Source organism: Ochotona curzoniae, unplaced genomic scaffold (genome assembly GCF_017591425.1).
Source record: "Ochotona curzoniae isolate NIBS_2020 unplaced genomic scaffold, NIBS_Ocur_1.0 scaffold_3835, whole genome shotgun sequence".
NCBI lineage: Eukaryota > Metazoa > Chordata > Mammalia > Lagomorpha > Ochotonidae > Ochotona > Ochotona curzoniae.
In genome coordinates, this window is record NW_024467114.1 from 29,775,364 (window position 1) to 29,792,499 (window position 17,136).

The following is a 17,136-nucleotide window of genomic DNA, read 5'->3' on the forward strand; positions in this document are numbered from 1 at the left end:
CTAATGAGTAAGAACTTTCAAATTTCTGTTCTGACTCATGGTCCCATTTTCACAAGATAGATCTGAGACTCCATTACTTCATATCTTCCCAATCTTTGATTTTTGCTTTGCTTGTAGGCATAACTTCTAAGTTGAGAGTAGGCTGTTCCCATGTTTATACACAAAACACTACCATTTTGAATCAGAGCACTGTCTTGTAAACCATCTTTAACTCAGGACTTACATTCTTAGTGGGCAAGCGTAAAGTTTCACTTTCTTTAACAATACGATAGATGCCATTGGATTGTAGTTACCAGGTTTGTTGAAAGCCCTTTTCTAGAGATCACCCTTCAGTTAGTATAACTGCCATGACTGTGTTTAAACTATTGCTCAGACAAGAAAACTTATGCCATATTCAAGACCATGTGGGCCACAGAACTTCCAGCCTGTGACTGGGCAAGATGTAGAAACCCATCTAGGAGAAATCTGTGGTTCGTGGCTGCCATTGTGATAATACATGGTACCAGTGTTCACAAGGTGGGGGAGTGACACTTACTTTTTGATGAAGAAAGGGCACCCACTTGCAGGTCATCAGTTCCTGGCGATAGGGTCTCGTGAAAGATCCCATGTAAGACACAAACGCAGCCGTGAGGAGGACATCTCCACAGAGTGTCTTCTCTTGGATGTCAAAGGACTCAATAGACTGGCTCCAGCGAATCTTCTCAGACTGAAAGACCCAAGGACTCAGACATCAATGCAAACTCAGTATCAACTCTGCAACTACTGCGAAGGCAAGGCCCCTCCCGGCTCAGCCCCCCGCCCCTGCCTCCCAGTGGCAGATCACCATGTCTGGGTCACAGGCCCGAGACCCAGCACCAGGAGGGAGTTCTCGGCCTTTCTAGCTGAGCCCAGTAGGAGGTGATGACTAATTCTTGAGCATCTCCTAGCTGAATACCATCATTCTTGATTCCTATTTGAGCCCTTCCTGGAAGGTGGAGAGTCCCATCCCTGTCCCCCTGTGAATGGAGCACCCAGGGTGGCGGCTGAGGTTGAGTGACCTGGGAGTAGTTAGGTCAGCCTGGCTCTGCTCATTTCTTCCTGTTGCATGCCCCCGGAGCAATACACACATCTATATATTAATGTACTGGTGATATGCTGATTACAGACAAAGGGAAACTAAAAACATTCACACTAATACATGAAAACAGAAACAGCCATCCATTCTGGTTTCTATTAATGAAAAAATGGTGCTAGTAAATACTAAACTTTGTATTCTTCTAACTTCACCATTAAGACCGTGGAAGAATCCATGGGCCTATGTCAAAAGGTACAAACCAGGCCTTCAGCCAGCCTTGAAGGCAGAATGCTCAAAGAATGCCACTGAAGCCTTTATTTCCTATTGCATGATTTACAGGTTAAATATGTGGAGCCCTTCATATTGGATTTAAATAAAACTGCCATAAACACGTATGGATTGGCTGAACTGTGAGACAGTTTGCTAATTTACTTTGTTGCAGGCATGCTGCAATGAATACAACCCTCTACGAACATGCAAATCAACAGAATTAGGGGAAAAAACAATCTTTCATTTGTGCCTGGTACAGTACCGTCAAAGAAAAACCCTGTAGGATTTTACTTCCCGCACACAGGAAGATGACGAAAGTAAAAGCCATGTATATTGCAACAGATGGGGGTGTCAGTCCTGCATGGTCTCTCTGCACAGAACTGAGGCTGCGGAAATAGCACATGAAAGTTGGAGTTGTGTGTTTGTAAGACGTATCCCTGCTCTACTGGATAAAGATTACCCCAGGTTAGCCATACAATGAAACCCAGAGGATCTGGCTCTGCAGCTCTTTAGAGCATTGATGAGTCTCCTCCATCAGCCCTAGACAATACAAGCATTCATTTTTTTTTTTTTCCAAGTGGGATCTCTCTTCTGCCTCCTCTTTGTCTTTGGTTTGTAAACGAGCAACAACAATGTGCACCCACCTCATTCTCCAAACTAGCTTTGAAATTTGAAGATATACCAAACATAGACTCACGGGCTGTTGAACTGGTCAATACTTTCACAATACTCTCCATGCAACATAAATCAGCCCTGCCACAACCTAACAAGGGTCTTAGAGTTGGAACATGTCCTGTAATAAATTTCTAGACAGTTAAAAATCACTATAATTTTATTCTAATGCATTATAGATTGCCTGTAATGTCATACTGGCCGGGGTGACCCATTTCTAATTTTGAACAGCTGCTCAGCTCAGGAGTTAGTTAATGATTAAATATAAATTGCCTGATTTATTAGTCTGAATGGTTGAGCTTCCAGGTCAATGCTATATGGACAAAATCATCTGTCTTGATGCTTTTCAGAAGTTAACTGTCTCCTGTTCTAGTTAGAAAGAATTTATTCTCAAAGGAAAAGATCTGACATCCTCAATTAATCCTTCAAATTTATATACATTGTGCATATGCGTGCGTCTGTGTGTAGTTTCTAGTTAACATTATCCAATCCTTTTTTCCTTTCTTCATGTACATTCACTATAAAGCAAAGCCTCTGATAATATTGTTAATTCAGAGACACATCAGAGCCTGTTTCTCCTTTGCCATAACTTCCAGATGTTCCATCACTATTTTAGGAAAATTCTAATTACATGATACTTCTGCTTTTTCTCACATAGCTCGCAACTGGTAAATATTTCAAAGTGTAAATCTCACCATTTCAAATGAGGTCTTTGTAAGTTCCAGCAGTGGTGACATTTCTCAAAGGACATGAGAAAGTGAGTGCTCAAAGGGTTGGGAACTTTAAGCATGAATGGGGGCTCTCCAATTCACCCATCCACAACTATCTGCTGATGTCTGTGACATCCCCGGGAATGCTCAAGCATGCTTAGAATCAAGCACTGCACAAAACAGACAATGTCCCTGTTAGTGAGAAAGTTGTATTCCAGCTTGGGGGAAAAAAAAAGAGTGAGAGAGACAGAGACAGAATAATTTACCCAGAAATAAGTGGGTGCATAATTGTGTCATGGGTGATAAGCCTTATTAAACTACACTAATCCAGCGTAAAGTGGAAAGACTGCTGCATGTACATACGTGTGTGTGTGTGTGTGTGTGTGTGTGTGTGTGCACGCACATGCATGTGTGTAGGGGGCAAGGCGAGTGTTTCTCCCACCTAGGGAGGTCAGAGAAAACCATGTAATAAGCACAGCTTGGAGCAAAGTTCTGAAGAGGTGTGAGACTTAGGAAAGAGGAATGCAGCATGGAGGGAACAGCCAGAGGTCACACTGGAGGAGAGCGACTGGCACCAGGAGAAGGACCACAAAGCGAGCAAAGATGGAGCCAGCGGAAAGGGGATAGAAGTGAGGGCAGAGGGGCTGCCAGGCATCAGAGTGTGTACACCCTCACAAGCCAGACACATTAAACCTTCCATCTAACATTCTGGACTAAAGAATTACTGGAGAGGCAAGTGGCCATGTGAGTGGCCTGAGAGTTTTAACACATCACCAATGTAATGAGGAGGGTGGATTTTGGTGTAAGGGAATAGGGGGTGAAAGCAGTGCAAGTGGAGAGATGTTGGTGGGTGAACCCCATCAAGGAGCACCAGGAGGCAGCAGGGCTAGGACTGTGCAGGACTTTGAAGGCCAACTGGTGCATGGCCCTAGGGCTGGGAGAAAGAACAGAACCACATGACTGGGAGAACCGGAAGAGATGTGCAGTTACCGAGGCAGAACACAGTGACTTAATTTTATCGGACGAACTGCAAGTTCACACATCACATAATGACTTTCAGAAGGATGGCGAGTTTAACCTGATGAGTTAAAATTAATTTGTTTTTTAAAAACCCAGATTTCTAATCCAGCCTACCTATCCCAACACACATTGGTTCCTCTTGTCCTGCTAAGCACACCCTGGTTCTAAGCAGGGTAGTAATACATCCAGTGCTATTAGATGGACTTGAGTAGGGTCTAGGAAAACTTGAAGTTTTTCTTCTGAAAGGAAAAATACTCAGTTGATGCCAATGGCAGATGTCTAGAGGTCTGGCAGTCAAGCTGGGACCTTGAGGCAAAGTATGTGAGGGTTAATGGCCATACTGCAAGTGCGAAGAAATAGGTAAAAGATGGGATGTCTGAATGTTAGCCACCTGAGTCAACATCGATAATGGTCCATTCCCAGAATCCCAACCTAATAGGAGAAAAATATACTACCATTTGTTGTAGCAACTATCAATCAAGTTTTCTATCATCTCCAGCTATATGCATTTTACACTTGATCTTAGTCAAAAGGCCAAGAAGTGAATCACCCATAGGCAGTTAAAAATAATACAGCCTCAAACTTTCAGTCTAGATATATACTTTACCAGCCAAATGCATTCTGCCAATGCAATCATATTCTTTAATAGTCATGTTTTTTTATATACCTCATAGTAACATAATCAACTCGATACTTTAAAATTAACAATTTAATGAGATATAATTCATATGGGTCCTTTAGGGTATAACGCAGGGATATTTAGCATATTCAGTGGCTTGAATGGTGAGCCCCACTAATGGTGAGAACATTTTTTAGCCTCAAGCAAAATGCTGTGCTCATTATCAGTCACTCGTCGCATCCTATCCTTTCGTTCAACCTCTGGCAACGATGTCCTTCCTGTTTCCATGGCATTGCTGAGTCTTTTTTTTTTTTTTTAACAATTTATTTATTCTTGTTGGAAAGGCAGATATACAGAAAGGAGGAGGAGAGACAGAGAGAAAGATCTTCTGTGCAATGATTCACTCCCCAGGTGACCTCAACAGCTGAAGCTGAGCTGATCCTAAGCCAGGAGACTGGAGCCTCCTCCAAGTCTCCCACGTGGGTACAGGGTCTCAAACCCTTGGGCCCTCCTCAATTGCCCTCCCAGGCAACCAACAGGGAGCTGGATGGGAAGCAGGATTGCCAGGATTAGAACCTGTGCCCATATGGGATCCCGGGCATTCAAGGCAAGGACTTTAGCCACTAGGCTACTGACCTGGGCCCCTGTCAGGGACTCTTGATATTTCATAGACCTAGAATTCTATAATACATGGCCTTTCGTACATGGTTCTTTCCCATGGCATACCATTTTTAAGGCCTATTCATGCTATAGCATGCACAAGCACCTTGCTCTTTTTTTCACAGTCAAATACTGTTCCATCGCAAGGATATACTACATTTTAAGGTTCATTCATTCATTGAAGGAAGTTTGTGTTATTTCTATTTTTGGCTATTGTAAATAGTTTTGCTATGAAGGTTAGTATCTAAGCCTTTGTGCCATATTTTGCTTTCTTAGGTATATAACCACGAATGGTACTGTTGAGTCCTGTGGTAATTTCATGTTGAACACTTTGAGGGGTTGACAAAATGTTTTCCAAAGAAGCAGGGATATTTTATATTCCCATCAGCAGGGTAGGAGTGGTCTAACTCCTTCCCATCCTCCCCAACATTTGGTATTGACCATATTGTTTGGCTGTAACTGTCCTATTGCATATAAACTGAGAGGTCACCATGGTTTGGATTTGTGTATTTCCCTAGTGACTAATGATGTTGTGCATCTCACCATGTGCTTACTGCTTTCTGTATATCCTCTATGGAGAAATGCCTATTGAAATTACTATAAGTTCAGTTCTTTTAGTCCACTTTGTTAAGGCCCTTGAATATACATGGTGTTTTGGAGCCTCACCACAACCCTGGGAGATAGGTATGATCCACACTCCGATGACAGAGACAAGAAGACAGAGCCTTGCCCCAAACTGTGAATTTCTACAAGGTCAAAGGCCATGTATTTTTTCTACCATTCATGGAGAACAAAAAAATTCTTAAAGAAAAGATTTTATTGAATCTAACGAAATGATTAGTACTAGCTCACCAGCTACCCACACAAGTCTGTAACAACAGAAGCATCAACACATCGGGCTTAGCTTGAAAGACTATTAGAAAATAATGCTTGAGGCCCAACATGGTAACCTAGCAGCTAAAGTCCTCACCTTCTACATGCTGTGATCCCATACGGGTACCAGTTCTAACCCCATCAGTCCCACTTCCCATCCAGATCCCTGCTTGTGGCCTGGGAAATCAGTCGAGAACGGCCCAAAGCCTTGGGATCCAGTACTTGTGTGGGAGACCCAGAAGAGCCTCTAGGCTCCTGGTTTTGGATTGGCTCAGCTCCAGCCCTTGAGGCTGTTTGGGGAGTGAATCATTGGACAGAAGATCTTCTTCTCTGTCTCTCCTCTTCTCTGCATATCTGCCTTTCCAATAAAAATAAACCTTAAAAAAAGAGAGAGCAATGCTCTGCCGGTAGACTTCAAGGCCAGTGCATATTAATCAGACACGGAATAGCGCAGGGTTAGAAGCTGCTCTGAATCTTTAAGCATGTCAGAAGGAGATGGGGCTTACTTCTCTTGTGAAGGATTTCACAGTGGGGCAAGAAAGGAAGGATGGGAGGAAACACAAGTGGACAACTCCTTCCCGGATGATACTCGGCAATGCCTTCGAGTGGATGCAAATCTTGGTTAAGTCCTCGTGTAGGGGAGCAGGCTGCTGTCACCCTGAGTTCACTGGCTATGTTGGAAAAATATTCCATCTAGGTACCGTTCCATCTGGGAACTCAGCTCTACAACCCGAGTGCTCACTATTGCTCCTTTGCATGATGGATCCTAGGCATCGTTGGTCATTGCTGGTGACAAACAACAGCAAAGCCTCCTCTGCCGCCCCTCCCCCCGCCCGAGACGCAAGAAGGTCCACTTGCCTCCAGCTCCTTTACGAGCTTGTTGGCCAGGGCAATGGTTGCGTTGGTTTGGTTCACTTCTTCTTGACTGCGTACCTTCTCAGCGATTGCCTTTTCAAAGGAGGCTGTGAGTCGGCTCAGATTTCGATCCAGATCCTGAAAGATGGGTTGATGTTATCTTTGGAGTCATTCTTAGTTAAAACTGAAATATCAGAAACATCATCAGGAGCCTTTTGCCTTAAGGTAAGTGAAAGAAGTTCTTCCTTTCCTGTAAAGTTTGAGTCTTGGCCACGCATAAAAGGACACCCCATAAAGTTCATGGAAAATGCCATTAAGACTGGCCCAGTATTTTGTTCCACCTGTGGCACTGCTACCCAATAAGGGTGCAGGATCAAGTCTTGGGTACTCTGTTTCCAACCAGCTCCCTGCTTATGGCCTGGCAAAGCAGCTGAGACTGGCCCATGCCATCAGGCCCCTGTACCTACGTGGAGACTCAGAGGAAGCTTCTGCCCCCAGTTTTGGACTAGCCCAGCTCTGGCCATTGTGGCCATCTGGAAAGTCAATGAATGAAAAGGAAGTTCTCTGAGTCTCTCCCTCTCTTTCTGAGACTCTTTTAAATTAAAAAAAAATTCTAAATAAAAATGTGATTAAGAAACTCCCTTGTGGTGCAAAAATACTGAGACCATGCATAGCCTCTTCATGACACGCATTTTTACAAACTTTTGAAGACACTTTTGCATGCATGGATTTCAACATTTTTGGCACCAAAATCAACCTATCTTTAATTGTATTTCCCATGAACTTTTTCCCCCAGCTTGTCCAAAATTTTATTATTCATCCTGCCCTTGCTTTTCTACTTTCCCAGTGTCATTAGTACCAAGCACTGTTACCACCATGACAATCGTTTGGGCCAGAATTTTTAAAGATTTTGTTAATACATCTTTTTAAACTCTTCACTTATATTCCTAACTATTCTACCCTGTTCTTTTCCTTTCCTTTTAAAAAAATGATTTATTTTATGATGCAGTTCCATAGGTTTATCCTGTGAACTTTTGGTCCCACACTCTTATTGCAATGACTTAGTTTCTTCAGATCTCAGCAGGCTCACTCAGATTGGCCAGTTCGATTTTCTGTTCTGGGAACACAGGACTTGAACTCGGACAATCCACTGACTTGTCAGAAGACCTAGGAAGATGTGCATACTCTGGAGAGCTTCCACTAGACTGCGCAGGAAAGCAAGAGGAAGAAAGAGGATGGAAAGTTCACACAAAGAGAAGCACGAGAAGTCACCCAGCCCGAAAGAAACTCCAAGCCAAGTCCATCGAGTTCCCATTTCTTGAACACTCGAGCTTTCGTCACACATTTTTTCCTGGCCTCCCCTTTGGCTCAAGGTATTTTTAGTGTGTTTGCATTCCTCACAGCCAAAAAAAGTCTTAACTATGACCTCAACTACTTGGAAGACTCCTCGGGTCCGGATCTTGCTATCTGCATGCCTAAGAACCCTAGGGAGGAACAGCAGCACAGCTGTCGTGAGTAAGTGAGAACCAGCATCCCGGGCATCCGGACAATGACAACCTGCAGCTCTGTTTCAGAGCAGTGTGTACTTAACCCTTGCAATGTGTCCTTTTCCAGCAAAGATCACACGATCACTCACACACTGATCTTTATACCCTGCTCTGAGGTCATAGTGAGAGACTCATTTTCCCCAGAACACACAAGGCTCTTCCATTGGCCTTTCATGAAAAGGTGGCCTTTCTCCATCCTTCAGGAAAAATCTTTGCATCTTTCAAGACTTGACACAAGAAGAAACTGCCTGGGGCTAGTGTTAGGCTGCAGTGGGTGAAACCAATGCGTGGGACACCAACATCCCGTACATGAGTCCTGGCTGCTCTGAATCTGACCTAGCTTCCTGCTACTGCACCTGAGAGTAACAGGAGATGGATTAAAGACCTGGACTCCTGACACCCATGGAGAGAGCCAAGATACAGCTCTTGGTTCCCGATTTTGGCCTGGCACAGGTTTGGTTATCATGGCCATTTGGGGAAGGAACCATTAAATGGTTCTGTTATTCTACCTTTCAAATACATACATAAATAACCATTTAAAAAACAAAAGGAGAGTCACTCCCACTAAAGTCCTCTGGAGCCCCCTCTCATACTCATCATCCTCACATGCAGAAATGACCCTTCATTTGTCATGGCTTGCTGGTGGCTAACACAATGACACCCAGCATATTCATTTTCTTTTCTAGGTCCTCTGCAAGATTTCCCAGAATCAAACTGAGCCTTCTTAATGCAGCCCTCCGTCATGCAACATTTCAAAAACATTTGCTGACTGCATGTCCCCCAGCTAGGACACACAAACATTTTATCTAACATAAAGTGTGGTAGTTACTTGTTCATTAATCTAATAATTTTGAATGTCTTTCTGCTGTCATCTGCTAGGTATAAAAATATTACAGGACTTTGAAGTGAGAGTGGAAGACAGGACAGTATGATCTGAAGGTTTAGGATGACACACACTCTGGTGGGCTGGAGATGTGGGATGAGGGAGAAACGGCTGCAGTAGGTTAAGGAATCTTTAGGGAGGCTACAAGAGATTCCAAACTTAACCTAGGAAAACCAAGGAGAATTCCAAGGAGCAAAGGCAGCAGGCCTGGTAGTCTTCAATCCGGTCCAGGCAGGATTTAATGTGCTCTTGAATGGCCCATAAGCTAAGACTGCACTTGATGAGCATGGTAAAATGTGAAACATAAAAGACACCATTAACCTTTCCCTGAGAATAGGTGCATAAAGATTTTAGAACACTCCCCCTGACCCAAAAGGCTACAGTGTCTACTATTTGGCTCTCTGTGGGTTGAAAATAAGTAAAGCAAAAAAAAAAAAAAAAAAAAAAAGGTAAAGCAGTCATCCCCGCCCAGCCTTGTAGGCTTAGGACCGTACACAGAACGCATCAGAAGCAGTGAAAACTGCTACTGAGCCTGAAAGAATCAGAGAACAGTTCTTGCTACAAGTGTACTTGACACAGACTTTGCAAGATTCTTGCAACGCACCAGTCTGACATGGCCAGGATAGACACTCCTGGAGAGATTAAGAAAAAGAGAAAGAGGCAACAGGGACACGCCATGAGTGGCAACAGGATGGAGGCTTGAGTAAGGCTGTCAGTCCTCAAAGCTAATACTTGGTAAGCACTTTGTGCATGATACTCTGCTGACTCCAGTATGAGCTTCCTCTTATTGAGTCCTCACAAGTTCTACCCATGAAGGAGATGTTATTGTAGACCTGATTTCACTGATGAGAACAGTGAGGCCCAAAGGGTTAAATCAACCTGTGCCAGGTCCGAGTCCAAAGTGGAGTGGGGGCATAGGTGGGGCAGTCTAGCTCCAGGAACCTGTGTGCTATCCTTCTCCCTCTGCCAGACGAATTTGTAAGTTTCTTAGGTGCAGCAACTAAGGAGTTTTGCATGTCTCCAGTCCAGGATCTAGCACACAGCCCCTAAAACATGCACTGACTCTGCATACCTACCAATAAAGGCATACATGAAAGATCAACTTCCTTTCCATTTCCTGGCCGAAGGGGCCCCCCGAAAAGAAGAGGCAGGACCTCCCCCCAACCTCCCCTCCCCAAAGAATGCCTTCAGTGTCGCTATTTGTACTCACCAACAGCTTTTTCCTGATTGCCTCTAGTTTTTCAGTAGCTGCAGCCAACTCTAAGTTTGTTTGGGCTAAGGCCTGACGTTTGGGCTCCACATCACAGTAGACCTGTGGGTAAACCCACGTGGGGTTTAGTTCAAGATGCAACAAAAGGGTCATCAATTGCTCAATCCCAAGTTGGCAGGAGGCCTAGCCATGTGTAGGTTTCTTAGCCACACAACCCGCCCCCACTCCAGCTTCCTGTATTCTCTCTATTCTCTTTACTGATTAGGACATTAAATGGGCAAGTATTGGCAAAATATGCTATAGAGGCAAACACTACTATGATACTGACATTGTTCATACAATGTGGAGTGAACCCTCCTGTTTCTAGAAAGGGCTGTGTGCAGAACTAGGGCCATAATGAAGATTGGAACTAGTCTTTAAGGTAGAAAAACAGTGTGGAGAGAAATCTCTGAGTGCAGAAAGGAATGTACAAGGGGGTCCTTCTACAATTCTGCTTTCTTTCCTGAGCGCCTGCCCATCACATGCATGTGGTCTATGAACGGACAGTGTGAGGATCTGCATGGGTTTCTTTCTCCTGGTAGAGAGAGGAAAAAGAAACTGCATTTTAGTATGGATTTTACAACACAGCTTCAGTTCATAAGCTCTATGAACACAGTGTCCAGGTATTCTCCTACAGAAAGAGGTCGTGGCCAGCTTGTCTACATTCTTGTTCTATAAAGAATCCCACTGGAGACAGACAGAAAAAAAATCTAATGGCTCTTCTGTCTGTGAGTGATGAAGGGTATGAAATTACTTTATCCAGGTTGTTTGGAGAATGTCGCTGACTGTGATGGTCTTTTTCTTAGCAATTCCATCCTTGCCTCCAACATTCAACTCTCCAAGGCAACAGTAGGGCATTCCCTCAGAGTCATACACTCTTCCCTTCGCACATACAACACCCTGCAAAGTGCCCGAGACATGGTCGGCAGACAATAAATATTTCAAAACAAATGACCAAGTGAAAGGATAATCTATCTTGGCTCTGTTCCAATGTGCAAACTTTAGATGAGACCTATGCAAGCAAAAATGCATGTGTCATTATGATACAAGAACAAAGAGAAGGACGTTTCCTCATTTCACCACGTCTAAGTACAGATGATATAAATATTTGCCCTGAAAGCAAGGAATGCATACAACTAGCTGTGAATTCAGGCTTATGTTTGTTTCAAGGTGACACAAATGAAATATTTTTAATGTTAGCGTAACTCATATAGGGATGTCTCTAGCCCATCAAATCATTCCTGCTCTCAGATCTAAAGAGTCATCACTCTAACCTCCAGAAGTTTCCAACATGTCAAATTCCCTCCTCTAGAGAACTGCATTTACTTGGACACATTTATGTTGCATTCTTAACCTTAGCCACCCTTACTTTTAAAAAGTATGGAAGCTTCCAGTATAGGTAGCTTTTGGTAGAGATAAAGATGTATTATGTTAATCGCTTTTGGTGGATGACACTTGAAAAGCATCCGATTAGAGCTGATACCTCATAGAATTTAACAATGTTGATGACCCAAGCACACAGGCCTGCTGCTGCAAACGATTTGGTCCGAATCAAGTTTGGATTGAACTCCGGGTCTTTCAAATACTGTTCATTTACCACCTTCAGACAGTTCTCTGGAATGTGCTCTTTGTCGTAGTTAATTAACGCTTGCAAGAAATCATCAACCTGCAAAGCAAAAAGGCACTGATTGCAATGGACCCATTTGGGCTGCCGAGAAAATTCCAAGATCAAAAGTTAAAATCAGCTTTTAGGTCTCATTCGACAAAGGCGAAATTGGCAAGCTGCACTTATCCTACTGTTCGACTTTTCCCGTCTTTATAGTGTGAAGTTAGAATTAGCAATGGACACTTTTAAAACCTCTTCCATCCCAGGGTAAAATATTCACTGCCGGCACAGGAGGCATTCAGATTTTGAAGAAAAGAAAGGCAGAAAAACACACACCGAAAAGCCCCTTCTCGTCACCTTCCTATGCATTAGCAACATTTTTTTCCAGCCTAAGAAAATCCATGTAATTTTCTCCCTCCTACACTTAACTGCTTTCATAATTTTGCAAATAATTAGCCACTGCCACCTGCTGTTGGCCTTGACTTAGGTTTGCCTCTAGCCCAAGCTAACCTCCAACTTGGCAGACAAAAGCTGGGAATATACAGGACATTTGTACTGTAGGAAGACACGGAGGACCAGGAACATGATTTCTTTGTACTTGAACATATTAAGAACTGAGCATGACCATGGTTCAGAAATGTGCTATTGAAATGGGCTTGGCTGATAACCTTTCCCATGAAGATCTTAGCGGCTTTCCAGCTTCGGTCTTTGGGCACTCTGCCCCGCGGTGCCAGGAGGACCATCACGGCTGCGGTAACATTGGTAACTGCGTTTGGGGGATTGGGAAAAGCTTTCAGTTCGGTGAGGTTGACCTGAAAAAGAACACACGATTAAGATCACAGATGTCCAGAGAAGCATGGGACGTTACTCAGTGGCTTCCACTGACCCCGTCTCTCTTAGTTGGACACTTCTGTGCCACCCACAAACTTAACCTTGGGGGTTCCGGGAGGGTCAGTACTGGCTGGGCATTGGTCTGATGTTGTGGAAACAACACTACCCTTTCTGGCCCTTCGAGGACATTGAACTATCTGGTTTTCTACTCCTGCAGAGCTACGCTCATGAAGGCCAGGACATCTCCTAGCCACCCAAGTTGTAAGGTGTTTATGAGTTCCACCTTGCTACGTCATATGTTGGTATTTTTAACCAGGCCATCCCAGAAATATCTTTCACTGAGTGTCGCCCAGCTTTGTTTTTCTGCCTTACAGGTGTAAGAAACGCCTGCCATGACACTGCAGCTGCACCCAACTAGAGGCAGCTTGCAGACTAAAGAATCTTCCTTCTCCTCCTCCCCTTCCTGTTAGACTCTGACAGAGCAAACCGCGGGCATTCACGGGGAAACCACAAGTCTCAGGGCACACGCGTGAGCACAGAAATCAGTACCGAAGAGAAGGATATGCAGGTTCATGAGACAGGATCAATTTATTCTAATTGCTTACTTTTAAAGAAAAACTTATTTGCTTATTTGAAAGGAAGGGAGGGAGACTGGGAATATATATTTATAGTCCCATATCTGCATATATGGGAATGTATATTTATATTATCATACATACATATATGGGATTATATTTTTATATTGCCATGTATATACAGCATAACAGAGAGGATCTTCCATGTACTGGTTTACTCCCCAAATGCATTCAATGGCCACATCTGGGCAAAGGCAGAAACCAGGAGACAATCACCCAAAGCCTCCCGTGGGGATGGCAGGAACCCTTTTAGTTGAGTTCTCACCTAATACCTCCCAGAGTCCTCACAAGCAGGACGCTGGAGTTAGGGGCTGGAGCTGGGACTGGAACCCAGGTGCTCTGATGTGGGCTGCAGGTATCTTAACTGCCAGGCCAAATGCCCAACCTAGACATATGCTTTAAAAAGCAAGATCAAAGTAGCAGCTGCACTCAGCGAGACTTCACATGCTAATACTTTACTCTTGTGTGTAAAATCTTGTCAAACAGCAGCCTGATTCTACCCTTCTACCAGAAACTGCACATGTATTTAATAAGTGCTTGCAAACATTGGGAAGGCTGCAAAAGTAAAAGTAAAGCAAAAGCCAAGAGCGGAAACGTGCTGATGCCACGATAGAGCTGGCCATCCCAGATTCCATTATTGTTTACAAATTCACCTGCTCACGTGTTTTACATGATACTACATTATTTTATCTAGGGAAAAGGTAATATATTCAGAGAAAAATTCCCAAGTTTAGAGAAAGGCAAAAAAGAAAGCAAACATCTTATTACTCAGAGGCAACCAATTGCTTTTTAAAAATTAGTTTCTGTATGTATGAATGTTCTTACCAAAAGATGCATCACCCAATACATCCTATTTTATAACCCATTTTATTATTTTTTAAAGATTATTTTTTAAATTGGAAAGTCAGATATACAGAGAGGAGGAGAGACAGATTGGAAGATCTGTCGAATGATTTTCTCTCCAAGTGACCATAAAGGCTGGAGCTGAGGCGAACCAAAGTCAGGAGCCCAGAGCCTCTTCCGGGTCTCCCATGCAGGTGCAGGGTCCCAAGGCTTTGGGCCATCCTCAACTGCCCTCCCAGGCCACAAGCAGGGAGCTGGATGGGAGCAGGGCTGCCAGGATTAGAACTGGCACCCATATGGGATTCCAGTGCATTCAAGGCAAGGCCTTTAGCTGCTAGGCTACCATGTCGAGCCTTATGTGCTTTATTATTATACTTAGTGTATCATAAGTATTTTTTAACGATTGTCAGCTAGTGTCCAAAAGTATCATTTTAATGGCTGTGGGATATCTGAATGATCTTCTGTCATAGTGCCTTTATATTCTTTTAAAAATGCACAGTTTTGTGGATGTATTATCACTCCTTGCTCACATTCAAAACATTTTTTTTTCCAAATACACTAAAAAGAAAATCAAGATGCCGGTGTTGTGGTGTCACAGGTTAAGCTGCTGCTTGCAATTACAGTGTTCCATATCACAGTACCAACTTAAGTCCTGGCTGCATTGCTTCTGTTCCTGCCCTATGCTAACATAGCTGGGAGGGCAGCCATGGCATAAGCACGTGAGCTTTCCCCAACTTTCTTGCCCCACTGTGCCCAGTAGTGAAACCAGGATAGGGTTCCAGAATCTGCCTTTGATCTGGACCAACTCCAGTCACTGCAGCCAAGGGGGGTGGGGAGGAGTGACCCGGTAGAGGGAAGCTCAATCCCTCCTTCTTGGTTTCTCCCATTCTCTGTCAGTCGGCCTGTCCAATAGACAAATCAAAACATCTTGTAAAAAAAAGCCTTATTTTTTGAAGAGTAGGAAAGGTCCCAGTGCTTGACCTTTAAAATGAAACTCCCAAAGTGCAGGTTTACTGCTTGTCTAGAATTCTCCCCAGAAGTTGGAAAGAACCTGAACAGGATGAGCCACAGGCTCTGAAAACAATGTTGCCAATCATTTCCGATTTCCTCCCCTTGCTGTTGTGATAAAGACAGGACGGTAGGATGCTCTGTGGGTTGTTGCTAACAGCATGTAGCTGGGAGGAAGGCTGGGATCTGCCACCATTCTCTTGAGGGTCTCTTGTCACCACAACTTCATATTCCATGAGGAAATCAAGAATCCCTCCCCTGGTTCTTGAAGCAGCAAACAGATTGCAACATCAGGATTGGTTGTTAACAACCGAGTTGCCTTTCACAGGATGGTGCATCCTGGGGTGCTGTGGGTACTTGAAAAGGAGGCTGCCAGTTGAGGTGTAGCCAGACAGACTCTCAGATGGCATACAAACATTGACCTATAATGACAACCTCAAAAGTTTGTTTCAGCTTGACTATTTCTAAGGAGCTTCCTGTTTAAATTCATGTATTTATTTGAAAGGCACAATGATGGAGAGAGGGGAGAGAAAAGAGAGCAATCGGGCATTTGCTGATTTACTCCCCAAGTGGCTGCAAAAACCAGGGCTGGGCTGGGGCCAAAGCCAGGAATGCCATCCAGGTCTCTTATACAGGTGGCAGGAATCCAAGAACTTGAGCCAGCAGTCACTGCTTTGTTAGAATGATTAGTAGGGATTGGGCTGGAAGCAGAGTCACTGGGACTTGAAGTGGTACTCCAATATGGAATTTTAGTGTTCCAAGTGGCAGCTTAAACAGATAGGCCATACACCCACTGCCTTTTCTTTCTAAGTAACTTGTTGGTTACATGACTATACACTCAGTTCAGTTATTCCAACGCTATTACCACATGAATCATATTTGGGGAAACCCGTGAGAGAAGAGACCATCCCTACCCTGTTGAGCGTGTTGAGTGCCGCTGTGGCAGCCACCAGGGCAGGTTCAGCCTTCAGTAAGTCAGCCTCACATTCTTTTTGCTTCTGTGATACTTCTGTCTGAATGGCCGCCACCTAACACAGGAGGAAAAGTACACAAGCCCGCATGAACCCTTGATCATCTTAGATCTCTCTACTATCAAACAGGTTGACCCAGATGTACTGCTCAAGAACGCATTGACCCTCTTGCATTCCCCCCAGGCATAGCATGCACACAAAGTTTTATAAATCCATGAAACATACATTAATACATCCCAACTCCAACGGGTTCAAATATCAAAATGCTCTGGGAAAGACATGAAACTAAGTAATGATGAAACACGATAACTAAGCAAAGGAAGAGTAAGTGATTCCCCTGATTGGCAGCTGTCTTTTTTTTCAGTCAACAGGAAGAAGTGAATATCCAGGATGACCAGAGACCTACATCCACAAAATATTCCTGCAGAAGTTTCTAGCTAATGTTTGTGAGCATCTCCTTAGAAGCCACGTTCGTTATTCCTTGACAACAAATGAGCGGCTCTCTTGTTCAACTGGTTACAAGAGCCTACCCAAGGTCATGTGTCATATACTTAATTTTAGAATAGACTTTCTATAGACTAATTATTGCCTTCCCTAAAGACCTGGAAAGCAAGATGGATACAAGAGCCCAACTCGGTTCTGTAACGGCGACTGTAACGCCTACTGCACTGTTCGGGTGGTGGTGCCTCTTTACAGACCAGCAGGAGGGGGATGTCCTCCTCCTGACAAAAGCCTGTATAAACGGAACACAGAAAAGCCACACAAGTCAACGTGGTCCAAATCAAGAGAAACAGAAGACGCGGAGACTGGTCCTCCTCCCTCCCTGAGGA

The 17,136-nt window shown here is 43.9% G+C and overlaps 1 protein-coding gene across 1 annotated transcript in view; it reads right to left on the reverse strand.

The window, feature by feature from the left end:
• DNAH11 (dynein axonemal heavy chain 11) overlaps positions 1-17,136 on the reverse strand; it is a 271,297-nt gene that overhangs the window by 59,433 nt on the left and 194,728 nt on the right. The window contains exons 58-63 of the mRNA XM_040964541.1: positions 16,250-16,363; positions 12,687-12,830; positions 11,896-12,078; positions 10,374-10,475; positions 6,737-6,871; positions 536-706 (exon numbers count right to left, since the gene is read on the reverse strand). Coding sequence (XP_040820475.1) covers positions 536-706; positions 6,737-6,871; positions 10,374-10,475; positions 11,896-12,078; positions 12,687-12,830; positions 16,250-16,363 — 849 coding nt within the window. The remainder of the gene's footprint in view (positions 1-535; positions 707-6,736; positions 6,872-10,373; positions 10,476-11,895; positions 12,079-12,686; positions 12,831-16,249; positions 16,364-17,136) is intronic.